Here is an 18,789-nt window from a genome sequence, read left to right as displayed (position 1 = left end):
TTTCACTCTTTGCCAAAAGCCAGTCATCCCAAATTGCATCCTCTGGGCCCCTTCTTATCTGATTAACCTCTTCAACTTACATAAAAAAACTTGTAAGAGAGCTGTGAACTGTTCAACTTGTTAAAAAAAAAACCTTGTCACGATGGGAGTTGTCCAAATCCCATCATGCATTACAATTGGCCTTTTACACAGGAAAGCTTAAATATGAGAACAATCAATTAATAACTAACTCTTTCACCGGGACTGGGGGGTCTGCGCTACAGGTTCAAGGTGAAGGGGAAAAGATTTAAAAGGAATCTGAAGATTAACTTTTTCACACAAAGGGTGGTGGGTGTATGCAACAAGCTGCCAGAGGTAGTCGAGGCATGGACTATTGCAAGGTTTAAAAAACATTTAGACAAGTGCATGGATAGGACAGGTATGGAGGGATATGGGCCCAATGTAGATAGGTGGGACTAGTGTAGCTGGGACATTGTTGGCCAGTGTTAGCCAAAGGGCCTGTTTCCACACTGTAAGACTCTATGACTCTAGCACTCCACACCATGCACAATAGACTATGACAACATTTTGTGGAGTTTTACATAGCAAAGAAACATTTGTGTACCAAGGAACTGCAGCTGCTGGTATACACCAAAGATAGGCACCAAAAGCTGGAGTAACTCAGTGGGTCAGGCAGCATCTGTGGAGAACATGGATAGCTGACATTTCACAGAGTGCTTGAGTAACTCAGCGGGTCAGGCAGCATCTGTGGAGAACATGGATAGGTGACGTTTCAGTGTGCTGGAGTAACTCGGGTCAGGCAGCATCTGTGGAGAACATGGATAGGTGACGTTTCACAGAGTGCTGGAGTAACTCGGGTCAGGCAGCATCTGTGGAGAACATGGATAGGTGACGTTTCACAGTGTGCTGGAGTAACTCGGGTCAGGCAGCATCTGTGGAGAACATGGATAGGTGACATTTCGGAAAGAGACCTTTCTTCGGACTGATTGGAGGTGGAGGGACGGGTAAGGAACTGGAAGAGGGAAGGGGCCGGACAAATGAGAGCCGGCGACAGATGACCTCAGGTGAGGGGGTTAACTGATAGGCAGATCGTTGGACAGCGGCAAGAGGTAGATACATGTGTGAATCTAGGTAAGTACGGGGGGAAAGAGAAGATAAGGTGACATTTCGGGCCGGGACGCAAGGGGGTATTCGGTGTGTTTGCCTCCATAACCTGAGGCATGTGAAGGAGCTGGGACTTCATGTTGCTGTTGGGCTGAACCTTGATCAAACTACACTTGTAGTTCTCAATGCTGCAACCCAGGAAGCACAGGCTGCCAATCGAGAGGGTGCAGAAGTGATTCACCAGGAGGTTTGTGTTGGAAGGAACTGCAGATGCTGGTTTAAACCAAAGATAGATACAAACAGCAAGAGTAACTCTGTGGGTCAGACAACACCTCTGGAGAGAGGGAATTGGTGACGTTTCGGGTCACGACCCTTCTTCAGACTGAGAGCCGGGGGGAAAGGAAAGGAGAGATATAGACGGTGTACGACGTAGAGAGATAAAGAACAATGAATAAAAGATATGCATAAAAGTAACAATAATAAAGGAAACAGGCTTAGCTGTGTGCTGGGTGAAAACAAGTTATAGACAATGAGACTCAACAAGATGACTTTAAAGTTTGTACGACTTGGGTGGGGGAAAGATGGAGAGAGAGGATGCAGGGGTTACTTGCGGTTTGAGATATCAATGTGCATACCGCTGGGTTGTAAGGTGCCCAAGTGATATATGAGGTAGCCTGGAATGGAGGAGACTGGAGGGGCTGGGATTGTTCTCCCTGGGACATAGAGGCTGAGCTGTGACTGTAACGGTGAGAGCCAGAGGGGAAGGTGAGTCTCCCCAGAGCAGCGGAGACTGCAGCTGCAGACAGAAGGTGGGGGGGGAGGGGGGTTAGGGGCATGGGAGGGCACAGGGTTGATGGCGAGTGGGGTCAGTGGTCAGGGTTGATGGTGAGTGGGGTCAAGGGTCAGGGTTGATGGCGAGCGGGGTCAAGGGTCAGGGTTGATGGTGAGCAGGGTCAGGGTTGATGGCGAGCGGGGTCAAGGGTCAGGGTTGATGGTGGGCGGGGTCAGGATTGATGGCGTGCGGGATCAGGGTTGATGGCGAGCGGGATCAGGGTTGATGGTGAGCGGGGTCAGGGGTTAGGGTTGATGGTGAGCGGGGTCCTCAGTCAGGGGTTAAGCTCTGACCTTGCTGTTTCAGATGATGACCTCGACCTCCCTTCCATCCGTTGCTTCGTCACGTTCACCGACGTCAAAACCGAACAGCTGACCTGTGACCTCCCCTTGTCCCCCAACCCTGGGGAGACCCTGGCCCTGACCGCCAGGTAACCCACGACCCCTCACCCCCACCCCCTATACTCCCAGAGATTTTGGGGGGTCAGGGATGATGGGAGGTCGGGGTCGCATGGAGGGCAGGGGTTGTGGGGAGGGCACGGGCGGGAGAGGTCACAGGTGATGGGGAGGGCAGAGGTCGCATGTGGGGAGGTCAGGGGTCGGGTGAAGGGTGGGTGAGGGGTCGGGGGTAAAGGGTCGGGGATGAAGGGTGGGCGAGGGGTGAGACAGGGTGAGTGAGGGATGAGAGGTGTTGGCTCACGTTGAGGGGGGGGGGGTGATGGGGAATGTGGGATGACCAGGGGGTGAGGGGAGGAATGAGATGAGGGGTGAGTGACTGTGTGCTCTCTCCTCACAGTGAGGGGGAGGTGAGCGAGCGCTGCCTGATCCAGGCCCCGGCGAGGAGCTGCAGTGTTCCCATTTCCGCTTTCATCTTGCTGGACCCCTTGTGTATGTGGCTGGAGAGGGTGCCTGGCACCCAGGGAACCTCCAGCACCCAGGGGACCCCCAGCGCCCACGAGACCTCCAGCACCCACTGGCCCCCCGACATCCAGGGGCCGTGCCTCATCTATAGAGAGATCCTACACATGGGTGAGTAACGGGAGAGGGAACCGAGACAGGACTGACACGTGACTCCGACCCGACCCCTGACCCGAAACTCCGACCCCCTGACCTCGAGATTCCGACCCCTCAGCCTCTGACCCCTCAACCCTCTTCAGTCTCTGACTCGACCCCCCTCGCTCTCCAAACTCAATCTTTGATCCCCAACCTTGACCTGACCAGTCACCCCTGACCCCTCACCTCCCTCGGTCTGACCCCCGCCCCCACACGAGGCCCTCCTCCTCTGTTCCCCATTCTCTCCCATTCCCCATTCCCCTTCACATCCCTCCCCACAACCCCTCTCCAGAGGTGTGTGATGGATCTTGTGTCTACACTGTGGCTCCCTCTACCCCCTACTCACCCCATCTACCCGCTCCCCTCTCCCTCCCCTACAGTGCGGCCGGCTGTCCCGTATAACGTGTCGGTGCTTGTGGTGCCCGAGGCGGGCGAGGTACAGGTGAGCTGGGAGGTGCCGTCCGTCCGCTTTACCCAACTGGCCATCAACCTGCTGCACCAGGTGTCGTACGGAGCAGAAACGTCCCCCCCACAGGTATGTGAGTGTGTGTATGTGAGTGTGTGTTTCTGTCTGTGAGTGTGTGTCTGTGAGTGTGTGTCTGTGAGTGTGTGTCTGTCTGTGAGTGTGTGTGTCTGTCTGTGTGTCCATGTCCCTACCAGGTACATGTGTTTGTGTGTCCTGCCACCTACGTATGTGTGTGGGTGTCTGTCTGTGAGTGTGTGTCTGTCTGTGTGTGTTTCTGTGTGTGTGTGTCTGTGAGTGTGTGTGTGTCTGTGAGTGTGTGTGTGGGTGTGGCTGTGTGTCTGTGAGTGTGTGTCTGTCTGTGAGTGTGGGTGTGTGAGTGTGAGTGTGTGTCCGTCTGTGAGTGTGTGTCTGTGAGTGTGTGTGTGTCTGTTAGTGTGTGTGTGGGTGTGGCTGTGTGTCTGTGAGTGTGTGTCTGTCTGTGAGTGTGGGTGTGTGTGTGTGTATCTATGTCCCTACCAGGTACATGTGTTTGTGTGTCCTGCCACCTACGTATGTGTGTATGTGTGAGTGTGAGTGTATGTGTCCCCGCTGCCTAGTGCTGACCACTCTGTACATCCACTCTCCCCCCGCTGATCCCGGACCTCCTCACTCCCCCGTCTCCCCTGGACTGTGGTGCCGGTGCATCGGTGACCCTCACCCACCCACCCCGTATCCTCCTGTCCCTCCCCCCAGACGGTGGACATGACAGTGCCCTAGGTGACCCCTGCATTTCCACTCTCTCTCTCTCCCCGTCTGTCTCCCCCCTGTTTGTCTCCCCCCCCGTCTCTCCCCAGACGATGGAGGTGACATTGCGCTCGGTGAGCCTGGTGATGCGCTGGCTGGTGGCCGGTTCCTGCTACACGGTGATGGTGCGCTCCCGGCCCGGCCCCAGCCACACCTAATTCCGTGGTGACTGGAGCGAGTGGAGTCCGGCAGTCTCTTTCACCATTCCTCACACACCCCCAGTACTGAGTACAGGTAGGAAACCTCCCCTCCCCTCCCTCCACACACCTCCCTCCCACCCCTTCCTCCCTTCCCACCCTCCCCTACCCTCCCTCCCCCTCCCCTCCCTCCCCACCCTTCCCGCCCATCCCATCCTCTCCCCACCCCTCACCTGCTGGGCCTCTGGTGGTCTAAGGTTGTCTAAGGTTTCTGTTCAGGTTTCCTAAGTGGGACAGGGGCATAAGGATACAGCAGGTCTGGGACTGGTGCAGCGTCTAACGTTGTCTATGAAGACAGCAGGGCTGGGTATCTCCGTGAAGCTTCAGTTCAGTTCAGTTTATTGTCACGTGTACTGAGCTACAGTGAAAAGCTTTTGTTGCGTGCTAACCAGTCAGCAAAACGACAATACATGATTACAATTGATCCATTTACCGTGTATAGATACATGATAAGGGTATAACTTTTCGTGCTTGGTAAAGGCAGCAAAGTTCGATCAAAGACAGTTCGAGGGTCATCAAAGAGGCAGATAGTCTGAGGTTGTCTCTGGAGACAGCAGGTTTGGGTCACTCAGTGAAGGTGCTGCCCACTGCTGGTGGGAGGGAGATCCAGGGTGAAGGGACAGTGAGGTCAGATGGTGTGTGATAGAGGTGATGCCCTTGCCCTGTGGGATAAGGTCTAAGGTTGTCTATGGATACAGTAGGTTTGGGTGTCTGGTGAAGGTCTAAGTTTGACAATAGAGACAACAGATCTGGGTCTCATGGTTGAGGGTCGAAGTTGTTTATGTTGGCAGCAAGTCGGAGTCTTTCCGTGAAGGTCTAAGGTTGTCTATGGAGACATCAGGTCTGAGTATGTGGTGAAGGTCTAAGGTTGTGTATGTTGACAGCAGGTCTGGGTCTCCATAAAGGTCAAAGTTTCAATGAGGTACCCCCTCATCCTTCTAAACTCGAGCGAATACAGGCCCAGTGCCGTCAAACGCTCATCATAGGTTAACCCGCTCCTTCCTGGAATCATTCGTGTAAGCCTCCTCTGGACCCACTCCAGAGCTAGCACATCCTTCCCCAGATATGGGGCCCAAATTTGCTCACTATATTGCTCCTGTGGATGGCTCCACTACTCACCTTATAACGGCTGTACAGGTCCTCCAAGTCTTCTGGTTTTGGAGCAAGGAAGGAGCGTGCCATGTGCGCTGGGGATGTGAAGGTTGTCTATGGAGACAGCAGGTCTAGGTCTCTCCGTGAACGTCAATGCTTGTCAATGGACACTGCAGGTCTGGGGGTCTGGTGAAGGTCTCAAGTTGCCCAGAGACAGTAGGTCCGTGTCTCACGGTTGACGGTCTAAAGTTGTCTATGAACACAGCAGGTCTGGATAGACACGGTTTGTACTCGCTAGACTGGATAGACCCGGTTTGTACTCGCTAGAATTTAGAAAATTGAGGGGAGATCTTATAGAAACTTACAAAATTCTTAAGGCGTTGGACAGGCTAGATGCAGGAAGATTGTTCCCGATGTTGAGGAAGTCCAGAACAAGGGGTCACAGTTTAAGGATAAGGGGGAAATATTTTAGGACCGAGATGAGGAAAACATTTTTCCCACAGAGAGTGGTGAATCTCTGGAATTCTCTGCCACAGAAGGTAGTTGAGGCCAGTTCATTGGCTATATTTAAGAAGGAGTTAGATGTGACCCTTGTGGCTAATGGGATCAGGGGGTTTGGAGAGAAGGCAGGTACAGGATACTGAGTTGGATGATCAGCCATGATCATATTGAATGGCGGTGCAGGCTCGAAGGGCCGAATGGTCTACTCCTGCACCTATTTTCTATGTTTCTATGTCTGAGTCTGTGGTGAAGGTCTAAGGTCGTGTATGGAGATAGCATGTCTGGTCTCTCTAGTGAGGTTCTTTAGAGGGAATTTTGTACTTTACCTGTACCCTATATCTGACGACTCAGATAGGCATAAACACAAAATAAAACAGCTCATAGATCAGTGGTGATTCTATCAAACAAGTCGACGTATTGGCGATGTACATCGGGAAACTGTGTGAGCAAGCTCAAGCTGCTTCAATAAGCGACACTAACTGTAGGATTTCTATACCCTCATGGCACAATGGTTATTTGTGGAATTGAAATAAACCATCAATGTTTCTGTAACCTTTCATCTTTGTCTATCCCCAGAGTTAACTTATCTCTTATGTTTCTTGTTGTTTAATAAATCCTTCCATATAACTCACATGTTCATACCATAAATGTCCAGATACTACTCGCCAAATGGAGTCCTCTTGTTAAACAGGTTGTTTGGGAGACTTGCCAGCTAACTACAGTGACATGGAGCAGCTGTATGACTGCTTAGGCCCTTAGGGTCTTGTTTGCCATGTCAGTTGATAACCTATAGAGGTAATAGGGTCACCAATCCTTTCCACATTAACTCTATCTATGCCTTTCATTATTCTGTAAGTTTCAATGTCATCCCCCTCAACCTTCAAAACTCCAGCGAATAGAGGGCCTGTTCTGTAAACGCTAATGTACTAACCCATTCATTCCTGAATCATTCTTGTAAACCTCCTCTGGACCCTCTCCAGAGGGGTCCAAATTTGCCCACAGTACTCCAAATGCAGGCTGACCTGCGCCTTATAGAGCTTCAGCGATGCACCCCTCCTTATGGAGCCTTATAGAGCCTCATCATTACATGTCTTGAGTAAAGTTTATTGTTATGTCTGACGACTACTCTTTTCACTTTAATTGATTAAGACTACGTTCCTTCCATTTCACATTGTAACTGGCTTTTTGTTCTCTCGTATACATGTATTATTTCTTTAAGGCAAACTTTAAGGAATTATTTAACTTCTCTGCCTTATCCCATCTTTAATTCTCCTGCCTCTGCCTGTAAGGGCCCACATCTGCCATATTTAGCATTTTACTACTGCAGTCAGTAGTTACTACTGTTATGTTCTCACCATTCGAGGCATGGAAACTGGCCTTTCCGCCCACCTTATCCTTGCCAAGCAATATTTTTTCTAGTTCCATTTGCTGACATTTAGCCCATATCTCTTCAAATCTTTCCTATCCACATGTGCTTGCCCAAGTGTTTTTTAAATGCTGTTATAGTACATGTTTTAACTATCTCCTCTGGCAGCTCCTTCTATATACACACCACCCTGTGGAAATGGTCGACCCTCCAGTTCCTCTTGAATATTACCCCTCACCTTAAATCTCTGTCCCCTGGTTCTTGATTTCCCCTACTCTGGGTAAAAGGCTGTGCATTCATCCTCATAATTTTGTACACCTAGTCTTGTATTCCATCCTCCAAATTGTATTTATCAATTTATTGATTCTCCTTTGAGTTCTAAATGCTCCCATTCTTCAGGACAAAAACTATATCTGACAACGTATGTGCTTGTTAACACTCCCTTTAATTCCTCATGCCAGCCATGAAAAATTCACAGTTTTTTGTTTGTTTTTGCGCATTCAAATACTTTTCTTTATTGTTCTTGATGTCAGATCAAAGGGAAGAGAATGTGGACTAAATGGAAACCAAAAATAGTGCCCTTAGGGAAAGATCCAGGAAATGATGAACCTGGTGAACCAAATCCACACAGTGTGCAAGGTAAATAAAAATAATTTTGATCTGAGATATCCATAAGGGAACAGCAATTTATTGGGAACTGAACATAATACTTGAAATGAAGTAGTGACCAAAAGGTGCATAATATTGAAAGCCATTTTCTACGTTTCTCATATTTAATGATTCTTTGTTTTTGTTTTTTTTGTGGTTCTTGGTCCTCCAAAATATTCCAAATGGAATTTAAATTGGAGGTGGTGGAGGGAGGACTTAAGCCAGAAAGGGTTATTGGGAAGAAAGAGCTACCTTAAATTTAGTTGCATCTGGTTGGGTGGGGGCAGAACGAATTGCTGTACACATCTGTCTTGGTAGCTGGAATCACAAATTGGATCGAATGTCCTCGTCTGCTCTTAATTGATTTGGGTTTGGTGTAGGTCTTGTAATATATGTCGGGCTGACCATTTAACATTTTGTAAAAACAGGTCAAACGGTGAGCTTCACATCTGTCTTGGAGAGGGTTCCACCCCAGAGAATTCAGAAGTTTGGTAAAACTTGTTTCTCTCTCATAGATGGTTGTAACCTATCGGACAGCCTGACTTGTGAGAAGAGAAATGGCAGACACATTCACATCAATATTCTTATTCCATGATGCAGCTGTGTGGGCGAGGGTGTGAGGGTGAAGTGAAACAAGGTGAGTATAGCTTCTCCTTGACAGAAGTTGAACAATGATGAAAGTTGCGCCTCAGAAAATTTAGGACACCTGTTGCTTTCACCATTGCATGATGAGTCTGACCATTCCAACGCAGATCGTTCTGCAATTTGATGCTAAGATACTTGGTTCGTTTGGATTCTTTAAAGGTTGCACCAAGTATATTGTAAGATGTTTCGCCTGGATTCCTTTCTGGTGACACGCATGGTTTCACATTTGGAAGGGTTGAACTGTATGCCCCATTGTTGTGACCACTCAACCATTGTATCGAGATCCTTTTGGAGAGCATCTTCATCATCAGCTGACTTAATTGGACGGTACAGCAAACAATCATCAGCGAATAGTCTGGTCGTGCTTGCAACTTTTTTATGGATGTCATTTATTATCATCAGACTTGACTGGAATAAGTATGTAGCTAAGTATCATACTGAAGTCTGTGAAGCCACCAAATCATGGGCTATGGCAGGTAGACCCAGACAGGGGCCTGTGTTTGAGAACAAGATGCTCACTAATGCAAGGTATAAGTATGCTGTTCGCTTCATCTGTAAAAATGAGCAAGCTATGATGGCTGTTTCCATGGCTAAGAAGCTGCTAAGTAACAATGCTACAGATTTTTGGAAGGAAATGAGAGCTCTCAGCAGTTGCAAAACATCTCTACCATGTACTGTAGATGGAAACTCCCGAACAGCTAAAATGGGGCAATAGGGTCTCAGCCCCATTTGGGGTTAGCAATGGTGTTAGACAAGGGGGAATTTTGTCCCCAGTCCTTTTTAATCCATATATTGATGATCTGTCTAAACAATTGAAAGCCTGCAACACTGGGTGTGTGATTGGTAATATTTTAGTGAACCATATTATGTATGCAGATGATCTTGTGGTCTTTAGTCCATCTAGCGCTGGTCTCCAGCAGCTTCTTACTATATGTTCTGTGTATGGTGTGGAACATGACATTAAATATTATGCTAGTAAGAGTGCTGTTATGATCTGTAGTACCAAAGAAGATAAATGTCTAAAATATCCTGATTTTAAATTGTCTGACAATAATCTTAGTGTCTGTAATAAGATAAAACATCTAGGGCATATTATTACAGAACAAATGACAGATGATGAGGATATTTATAGGCAACGACGCATGCTGTATGTACAGGCGAATATTCTCTTGCATAAATTTGGTGCGGGTGCAGCTGTGGTGAAGATGTCGCTATTTAGAGCATACTGCACACCACTCTACACTGCGCGCCTGTGGTCGAACTATTTAAAGACAAGTATGCAGAGACTAAAGGTGACATATAACGATGCCATGAGAACACTGATAAGGCAACCTAGATGGTGTAGTGCCAGTAATATGTTTGTGGCTGCAGGAGTCAGTACTTTAGAAGCTATCCTAAGACACCACATGTATAAATTCATTTGCAGGATAAATGACTCTAAAAATGTGCTTATTGGGGCCTTGTCAAACATAAGGGTTAGCACTACACGCTATGAATCCCAGCTGTGGAGACACTGCTATCGTTGTCTCATTGTAGGACATTAATTATCTTTTAATCTGGATTTTTAACTTATGTATTGTGTTTTTTTTAATATAAATGATGATGTTTTTATAAGTGACATACCAAGATTTTATATGTATTTATGATATTTGATATGCAATGCATTTTTAATGTAATGTTGCCCCTTGTCTGGACCTTGAGTCTGTAATAAAGTTTATTAATTATTATTATTAATTATGTAAAGCAAAAACAGATGTGGGCCAAGTACTGTGCCCTGAGGTGTACCACTCAACACTGGATGCCAATTGGAGCTCTTTCCGTTCACACACACACGCTGATGACATTTTGTCAGGGAACTGGAAATCCATTGTTTTGTGTTGGAACGAATACCATAGAAGTCAAACTTGCGAAGCAGTCTCTGCTGTGGGTTGACATCAAGTGCTTTAGATTCAATGGTATTTTATTGTCTCAGGTAGAGTGAAACTCATGTTTTGTACACAGTTCAGTAACAATCTTGTTGTAAATGGGGCACAACCATACTTAAGTACAAGAGTGTGAGATTAGTAGATCACATTGAGGCACTCAAGGTGATCTATTATAATTAGTTTGTACTTTTGGTGCTGATCAGAAAATGTTATTCTTCTACTTTTAACTTGGTATATTTCTCATTTATCCTTGTTTGCAGAACATATCGATCAGAATGCTTGCCAGCAATTGCCAACATTGCTGGCAAGCGTGAGAGTAACCAATGATACCTGGGTTACATTTTTGTTAGTCTGGAAGTGATCCGTTCAATCATTTGTAGGCATTCTGTCCCTTAATCTTAATCTGTGACCCTTTCATCCACATTTAGCTAAATGGGGGGATTCAATGTTCATGCTGTTGGGTTGTTAAATACCCAAGTGGAATATAAGGTGTTCTTCCATTTTTGAGTGTGGCCTCACTCGTATTGATGGAGGTGGCTTCGGATTGGAGGGTCAGTCAAAGAAGAGGGGGTTCAAAGAGCCTAGCAACCAGGACATCTGGCGGGCCTTGGTCGACTGAGTGCAAGTATTAGGCGGATCAGTCGTCTGATCTGCACTTGTTGTTGCCGATGGTAGGAGACTACATCGGGAGGCTGGGTGCGGTGGATGGTGTATGGGCTCTATGGGCTAGTGGTATGAAGGGATATGGGGAGAAGGCAGGCAGGCACGGGTTATTGATTGGGGATGATCAGCCATGAACACAATGAATGGCGGTGCTGACTCGAAGGGCCGAATAGCCTCCACCTGCACCTATTTTCTATGTTTCTGTTTCAAAAATAAACAATAGGTGCAGTAGTAGGCCATTCGGCCCTTCGAGTCAGCACCGCCATTCAATGTGATCATGGCTGATTATCCCCAATCATTTCCCCATATCCCCTGACTCTGCTATCTTTCAGAGCCCTACCAGGCTTTTTCTTGAAAGTATCCAGAGAACTGGCCTCCACCGCCCTCTGAGGCAGATAATTCCACAGACACACAACTCTCTGGGTGAAAAAATGTTTCCGCATCACCGTACTAAATGGCGTAACCCTGGTTCTGGACTCCCCCTACGTTGGGAACATGGTTCCTGCCTCTAGCGTGTCCAAACCCTTAATAATCATATTATATAGATTATAATATAATCTGGATCTGGATTATTATATAATCTCAACTGGAAGGGCATCCTGGGGTCCCTGGATGCACGTGAGTGAGGGGTATAGGGAGGGGGTACACAAAATTGCTGGGGAAACTCAGCGGGTGCAGCAGCATCTATGGAGCGAAGGAAATAGGCGACGTTTCGGGCCGAATCCCTTCTTCAGACTCTTCTTCAGACCAGTCTGAAGAAGGGTTTCGGCCCGAAACGTCGCCTATTTCCTTCGCTCCATAGATGCTGCTGCACCCGCTGAGTTTCCCTAGCAATTTTGTGTACCTTCGATATTCCAGCATCTGCAGTTCCCTTTTGAACGGTATAGGGAGGGGTGTTGCACCTGAGAGAGAGAGAGAGAGAGAGAGAGAGAGAGCTAATGTACCAGTGCATTCACGTTAGTTACCCTGAATTTAAACGGGAGTAGAGCGAGTTTTCGCAGATTCCAGCTTTTATCGGTCCTTAGGGAGGGGAAATAGGGAGGGGAAATTTGCAGTGTGTTTTCTGCAGGAGACGCATACTTTTGTCAGTGATGAACCCACCTGGAGATTGGAGTGGGAAGGTGAGGTCTATATGAGTCATCTTAGCTCAAATTCGAGTGGGGTGGCCATTCTGTTGGCTCAGAATTTCCTGCCCAATATTATAAAAGTGCAAGAAGTTGTGCCAGGACGTTTGCTCCATCTGGCAGTGAGCCTGGATGGCATGCCGTTGCATTTCATTAACGTGTATGCCCCCAGCTCCGGCACGATGCAGGCCGGCCTACTTCAGGAGGTGAGTGCTCTGTTGAGCACTATTGATTGGGGAGAGTGTGTCTTCCTTGGGGGGGACTTTAACTGCACACTTGAGGTGCGAGATCGTACTGGTACTCAGTGTGCCCCTGCTGTAGCGAAGAAGCTGAGAGGGTTGATTGATTCTTTTGAGTTGGTTGATGCGTGGCGGGACCTCAACCCAGACTCCACTGCTTTTTCGCGGAGGTCTGAGGGCGGTGGTTCCCGCATTGATCGAATATATATTTCCCTAGCATTTGTTTCCCGTGTCTCAGCGGCCTCAATGCAGCTGGTGCCATGCTCGGACCATGGTCTGGTGCGTGCTGATTTTAATCCAGCGTGCGCTCGGGCCGGGTCTGCGTACTGGCACTTTAATAACCGGCTGCTGGAGGATCGGTGTTTCCGGGAGTCATTCAGTCGGTTTTGGGTGAGGTGGAGAGAGAGGCAGAGGTGCTTCTCTTCCCTTAGGCAGTGGTGGGATGTGGGGAAAACGCACATCCGTATTTTTTGTAAGGAATACACGTGGGGGTCGACCGGGCGGCGGGACTCAGCGGTTGAGAAGCTTGAGAGGGAGCTGATGGACGCAGAGTCTCGCCTGGGTCAGGTTGGAGGTGAATCTTGTGAATGGGGTGTGTTTCATGAGAAGAAGGAAGCCTTGAGGAACCTGCAACTTGAGCGGTCCCGAGGCGCTTATGTGAGGGCGCGGGTCCAGATGCTGCACGATCTGGATCGAGCTTCGCCTTTCTTTTTCTCTCTGGAGAAAGGGCGGGGAGCCCGCAAACAGCTCGTGGAGCTGCTAGCAGATGATGGCTCCTCTGTCACGGATCCAGAGAGGATTAGTGCCTTGGTCAGGTCCTTTTATGGATCCCTGTTCTCCGCAGGTGGAGTCAGTGGGGAAGCTCAGCAGGACCTGTGGGAGAGTCTACCGATTATGGATAGGGAGGTGGCCGATATTCTTGATGGCCCTTTATCTTTGGAGGAGTTGACTCGTGCATTGCATCAGCTCAGGAGGGGTAAGTCCCCCGGGCTGGATGGGCTGACGGTAGAGTTTGTAAGAGCTTTCTGGGGTATCCTGGGGGGTGATTACATGTTGGTTCTGGGGGAGAGCCTGGCGACCGGGGAGATGCCCCTCTCGTGGCAGAGCAGTTGTTGTCCTGCTGCCCAAGAAGGGGGAACTCCGCCTGTTGAAAAACTGGCGCCCGGTCTCTCTCCTATGCACAGAGTATAAAGTTTTTGCACGGGCGATGGCAAATCGCCTGGGCTCCGTGCTGTCTCAGTTGATTCACTACACAGTCCCTGGTCGGTCCATTCAGGATAACATCCACCTGGTTAGGGACCTGATTCATCTAGCACAGGGAACTGGTCAGTCAGCTGCTTTTCTGTCTCTTGATCAGGAGAAGGCTTTTGATAGGGTAGAGCATGAATACCTTTTCGGGACGTTGCAAGCGTTCGGGTCCGCCTCTTGTATGCTGCAGTGGAGTGCCTTGTGAAGGTTAATGGTGCGTTGTTGGCTCCCTTTCATTTTGGGAGGGGGGTCCGTCAGGGGTGCCCCATGTCAGGTCAGTTGTACGCGGTCTGTGTGGAGCCGTTCCTGTGTCTTCTTCGGAGGAGGTTGACAGGCCTGGCCCTACCGGGCCCGGGGGTGGAGTTGGTTCTTTCGGCATATGCCGATGATGTACTCCTCATGTTCACCGATCCTGGTGACCTGCGGAGGATGCGTGATTGCCAGAAGATATTCTCGGCTGCATCTTCTGCCAGGATTAATTGGAGCAAGTGCTCTGGACTTTTAGTGGGTCAGTGGCAGGTGGACTCCCTGCCAGAGGAGATGGTAATGTTTGCGTGGAGCACCACGCACCTCCTCTATCTGGGGGTGTACCTGAGTCCCACTGAGGATGTTTGGCCGGCAAACTGGCAGGAGTTGGAGACGAAAGTGGTTGCCAGGCTGGGCGCTGGTCAGGCCTGCTTGGAGTTCTTTCTTTTCAGGGGAGGGTGTTGGTCATAAACCAGTTGGTGGCCTCCATGTTATGGTACCGGCTGGCTACTCTTGTCCCGCCTTCCATTTTTGTAAATGCTTTACAGAAGAAGCTGGTGGACTTCTTTTGGGGAAATAGGAAGCACTGGGTTTCCGCAGCGGTCCTGAGTCTCCCGTTAGAGGAGGGTGGCCAGTCCTTGGTATGCGTGCGTACCCAGGTGGCGGCTCTCCGCCTCAGGACTCTGAGGAGGTATATGTGTATAGAGAACCCCCCCAGATGGCACGTTTTGGCCACATATTTTTTCCGACGGGGTCGTTGTCTAAGGGGGGTCTCGCGGCTCCCGGAGGCGGGCATCAGTCGACCCGCCCTAAGGGGCTTGCCTGTTTTCTACCGGGATGTGTTAAGAGTGAGGAATCTGGTTGTTTTCAGCCAGCGTGTTGCTCCACGAGGGGAGGGGGATGTTGCGGCTGCGGGAGTGGCCGGTCCTCACCAAATCATGGCGGGTGTCGAGGAGAGGCGCGAGCCTAGAGTGGTTTTGAATGAGCTCTTACCCGCTCCGTCAGATCTGCTCATCGGGCCTCGGTTCCGGGACATATCTCGGGCACCGGCTCCACACAACCTGAACCGCCTTTCGGAGATGAGTAGCGTGCCGTTTCGTGACGCGAAGAGACGCTCACTGTATAGAATGTTCCTGCACATTCTGCACCTCCTTGCCTTCGTCTCCCGTCCCGACACTCCATGGCGGACGGTGTTACCACCTGAAGGCGGGGAAGGTCCCCAGTGGGGGTCCCTCTACAAGGGAGTTGTCCCCCTTTACATTGGGGACCTGGGGTGGAGAGTGCTGCACGGAGCGGTGGCATGTAACAAACTTTTGAGTCGGTTCACGGACTCGTCCGCTGCCTGTATTTTCTGTGGCGAGGAAGAGACCGTGTTCCACATTTATATGGAGTGTGAGAGGCTACTGCCCCTGTATCAATATCTGAAGGGGTTGTTGCTAAAGTTCTGGTTACATTTTAGTCCTACGATTCTTGTGTTTGGACACAAGGCAGGTTGTGGGGAGAGCCAAGTGGGAGGGTGGGACCTACCTGTCGGTCTACTCCTGGGCCTGGCCAAGATGGCCATACGCGGGTCCAGGCAGCAGGCGATGGATGGTCAGGCAAGGGTCGGCTGCTTGCACCTCTTTCGGGCCTACGTCCGTGCACGTGTGTCCCTGGAGAGGGAACATGCAGTGTTCACGGGGTCTTTGGAGGTATTCCGTGGGCGCTGGTCACCGCGAGGGGTTGAGAGTATTGTGAATAATGATTGTAATGTTGTACTATAATGACACTTGGTATAATGTAATATCGTTTTGTGTATGATGTGATCTGTTGTATTATTTGATGTGTTGAATAAAGTCTTGGAATTTAAAAAAAAAAAAAAAAAAAAAAAAAGAGAGAGAGAGAGAAACATTTATACTGATTCAGAAAGTAGCTTTGTTGAGGTGGACCTTCTTCTGGACCTTTCCCTGTTGTTGTCAGAGGAAATCCTTCTGCAGTTATCACAATCTAATTTCTTGATGTTGCAGATGATTACAGGTCAGAAGTCTCTTGAACTATCCTCCTTTTCCAAAATGTGGGGGACGAAAAAGTATTTGCGACTGAATTTCTTCATAACCTAGTTTTAAGATTTCATGAGAGATCACAACATCCGAAGCCTGGATCGCCTCGGCGCAGAGGGAGAGTAAGAAGGGAAGAGACAAAGACTTTTGCCTTCCATCACAGTGAGGAGTATTCAACTCACTGTGGTGGATGTTAATTTGTGTTTTTTGTGTGTTTTTGCCATTTTTTACTATATGTAGGACTGCAAGGCAACGAAATTTCGTTCAGACCGCAAGGTCTGAATGACAATAAAGGCTACTTTGACTTTGACTTTTGAGATACCTCCAATGTTTCTTGTTTTGAGTTGTAGTAGAGCCTTATATTTGTCAGTCAGGAATAAGGCCAATGTAATTTCAAATAGGCTGCTGTAGAATGGAATCAAGGGTGCCCATGTTAAGGACAGAGTCACACTGAAGTGTTCCTTCTCGTGGGCACTGACTACCTGTATGTTCTTGGTAAGCTCATCATTCTTGGCTTACAGGCCATAGATGGCTTTAATGGGCAAAAAAACAAAAACTAGTCAAGGAACTCTGCAGGTCAGTCAGCATTTGTGAAGGGATTGGACAGATGATGTTTCAAGTCGAGACTCTTCCTTACAAGGGACTTTAATGGCCTACTGAAGAAGACGGTGGGCGGCGCGACTCTCGTCAGCAGCGGCCTCTGCAGTCCGTCTGCGTTTTTATTATTTTATGTCTATGTTTTTATGTAGTTTTGTTATTTTTTGTTGGGGTATGTGTGTGGGGGGGTAACTTTTAAATCTATCCCTGCACGGGAGACCCGACCTTTTCTTTGTCGGGTCTCCGTTGTCGTTGGGGCTGCAACGAGAAGCGGCCTCCAACAGGAAGACCGGGGGCTCTGGTGCCGACTACTCACCTCACCGTCGCTGGCCAAAAAGTCCATAAATACAATCAAGTCAAACTCAAGTATGATGGGTAGAGCAAAGAGAAAAATTAAATGTAGAATGTAATTCTCCACATTGTAGCGTAACAGGGCCAGAGACAATGCCCAATGTTCTCAATGGGGTATTTGAGAATCGAACTGTACCCTAGCTTTTGGAAAGGACGTTCATAGTGTAGTCAGCAACACCAACTACCATGACCGTGTGATACTTTTCAACAATAAATTAATCTCAAAATGTTGCAATTACTAAGTATGAACTACAAATCAGAGAATGGGAAAGGAATTGCATAAATCTGTGTTTACTTTTGACTCATTACATTACTGACACTCGCGTCTCGATGTGTCACCATCAATGTTCACTCGGCCTTGGAAAAAAAAGTAAACAGCTATAGCAAACGCGTGTTATTTCTGATTTATACAAGATGTCTCATTAATTTCATACACACCAGACTGGGATTGGGGGGGCAACGACGATACACACACAGTATTGAGAACCACCCGATTACGTTGCCAGGGTTAACACTGTGAACGAAGCTTGTAGAGAGGGTGGAATAGACGACTGTCCAGTCACAACGTAAAGCGCTTTCCTGATGTCAGTAGTTTAAATAACCATAAATACTAATTCCACTATATACCACTATATACAGATAGTACATACCACGTGCCCGCACCGCCCGCCCGCTCGGTACAACGGCCGCTCCCGCGAGGCCGACGTCACCCAAACCAAAGCTCCTGCAACTGTCGGATCCTTGGCCCAAACCGTCGTCTCGCTCACAGCCCAGCCCAGCCCAGCCGGCGCTGACGTCACCGCGCACGCACGCGCGCCCGGTCGCGGCAGCCCCGCTGCGTCATGGCGGCCAAAGCAACGCCCAGAGGCAAAGGTACCAGAGGCGGGGGCTCCGTGTGTATAAAATATATAATCTCTTAACATGCTTTATGCTTTGAGTTAAACCCGTGTAAAGCGCACTTTGCTTACCGTGTTACCCTCTTCGCGCAACGTTCAACACATTTTATCGGCAGCTGAGTTCAATTCGTTTCCACTGACTTATTGATCAAAAGCGCCACTGACGAGTAATGTCGGCCGCCAGCCTCTCGGTGCCAGGTTGATGAAACGTCACCCAGTCCCCGCCTCGGCGACGCTCTCAACCCGCCCACAGGCGCTCTTGAAGCGTGTTTTTAAATCACTGAAGATAGACACAAAAGCTGGAGTTACTCAGCGGGACAGGCAGCATCTCTGGAGAGAAGGAATGGGTGACGTTTTGGATCGAGATCCATCTTCAGACTGAGTCAGGGAAGAGGGAGACACAGAGATTACGTCGCTCTTCCAGGGAGATGCTAAATGCATTTCGTTGTCTCTGTACTGTACACTGACAATGACAATTAAAATTGAATCTGAATCTGAATCTGAGATTAGGGAGTGTAAGGTGTGAAAACGAGACATCAAAGGGGAGGTACACAAAAATGCTGGAGAAACTCAGCGGGTGCAGCAGCATCTATGGAGCGAAGGAAATAGGTAACGTTTCCGGCCGAAACCCCTTCTTCAGACTGATAGGGGGTGGCGGGGAGAAGGAAGGAAAAGGGAGGAAAAGGGAGGAGGAGGAGGAGCCCGAGGGCTGGGGGATGGGAGGAGACAGCTCGAGGGCTAAGGAAGGGGAGGAGACAGCAAGGGCTAACAAAAT

The 18,789-nt window shown here is 48.9% G+C and overlaps 1 protein-coding gene and 2 long non-coding RNA genes across 3 annotated transcripts; 2 read left to right on the top strand and 1 right to left on the bottom strand.

Annotated features, from left to right (window-relative positions):
- The first annotated feature begins 2,139 nt into the window (after window positions 1-2,139).
- Window positions 2,140-4,395, top strand: LOC116976538. The gene is made up of 4 exons (XM_033026427.1): window positions 2,140-2,366; window positions 2,732-2,964; window positions 3,369-3,523; window positions 4,288-4,395. The coding sequence occupies exons 1-4, from the start codon at window positions 2,140-2,142 to the stop codon at window positions 4,393-4,395; spliced, it is 723 nt and encodes a 240-aa protein (XP_032882318.1).
- Window positions 4,396-10,787: 6,392 nt separating this feature from the next.
- On the top strand, window positions 10,788-14,822 carry LOC116975791. The gene is made up of 3 exons (XR_004412778.1): window positions 10,788-10,987; window positions 13,045-13,050; window positions 14,811-14,822. It is a non-coding gene; the product is annotated as an uncharacterized LOC116975791 (long non-coding RNA).
- On the bottom strand, window positions 11,765-18,373 carry LOC116975790. The gene is made up of 3 exons (XR_004412777.1): window positions 18,087-18,373; window positions 13,892-13,896; window positions 11,765-11,776 (listed from the first exon to the last, which is right to left on the bottom strand). It is a non-coding gene; the product is annotated as an uncharacterized LOC116975790 (long non-coding RNA).
- Window positions 18,374-18,789: the final 416 nt, after the last annotated feature.

This window comes from Amblyraja radiata, chromosome 8 (assembly GCF_010909765.2).
Source record: "Amblyraja radiata isolate CabotCenter1 chromosome 8, sAmbRad1.1.pri, whole genome shotgun sequence".
In the NCBI taxonomy this organism is placed as follows: domain Eukaryota; kingdom Metazoa; phylum Chordata; class Chondrichthyes; order Rajiformes; family Rajidae; genus Amblyraja; species Amblyraja radiata.
This window is presented reverse-complemented; position numbering and strand designations above follow the sequence as displayed.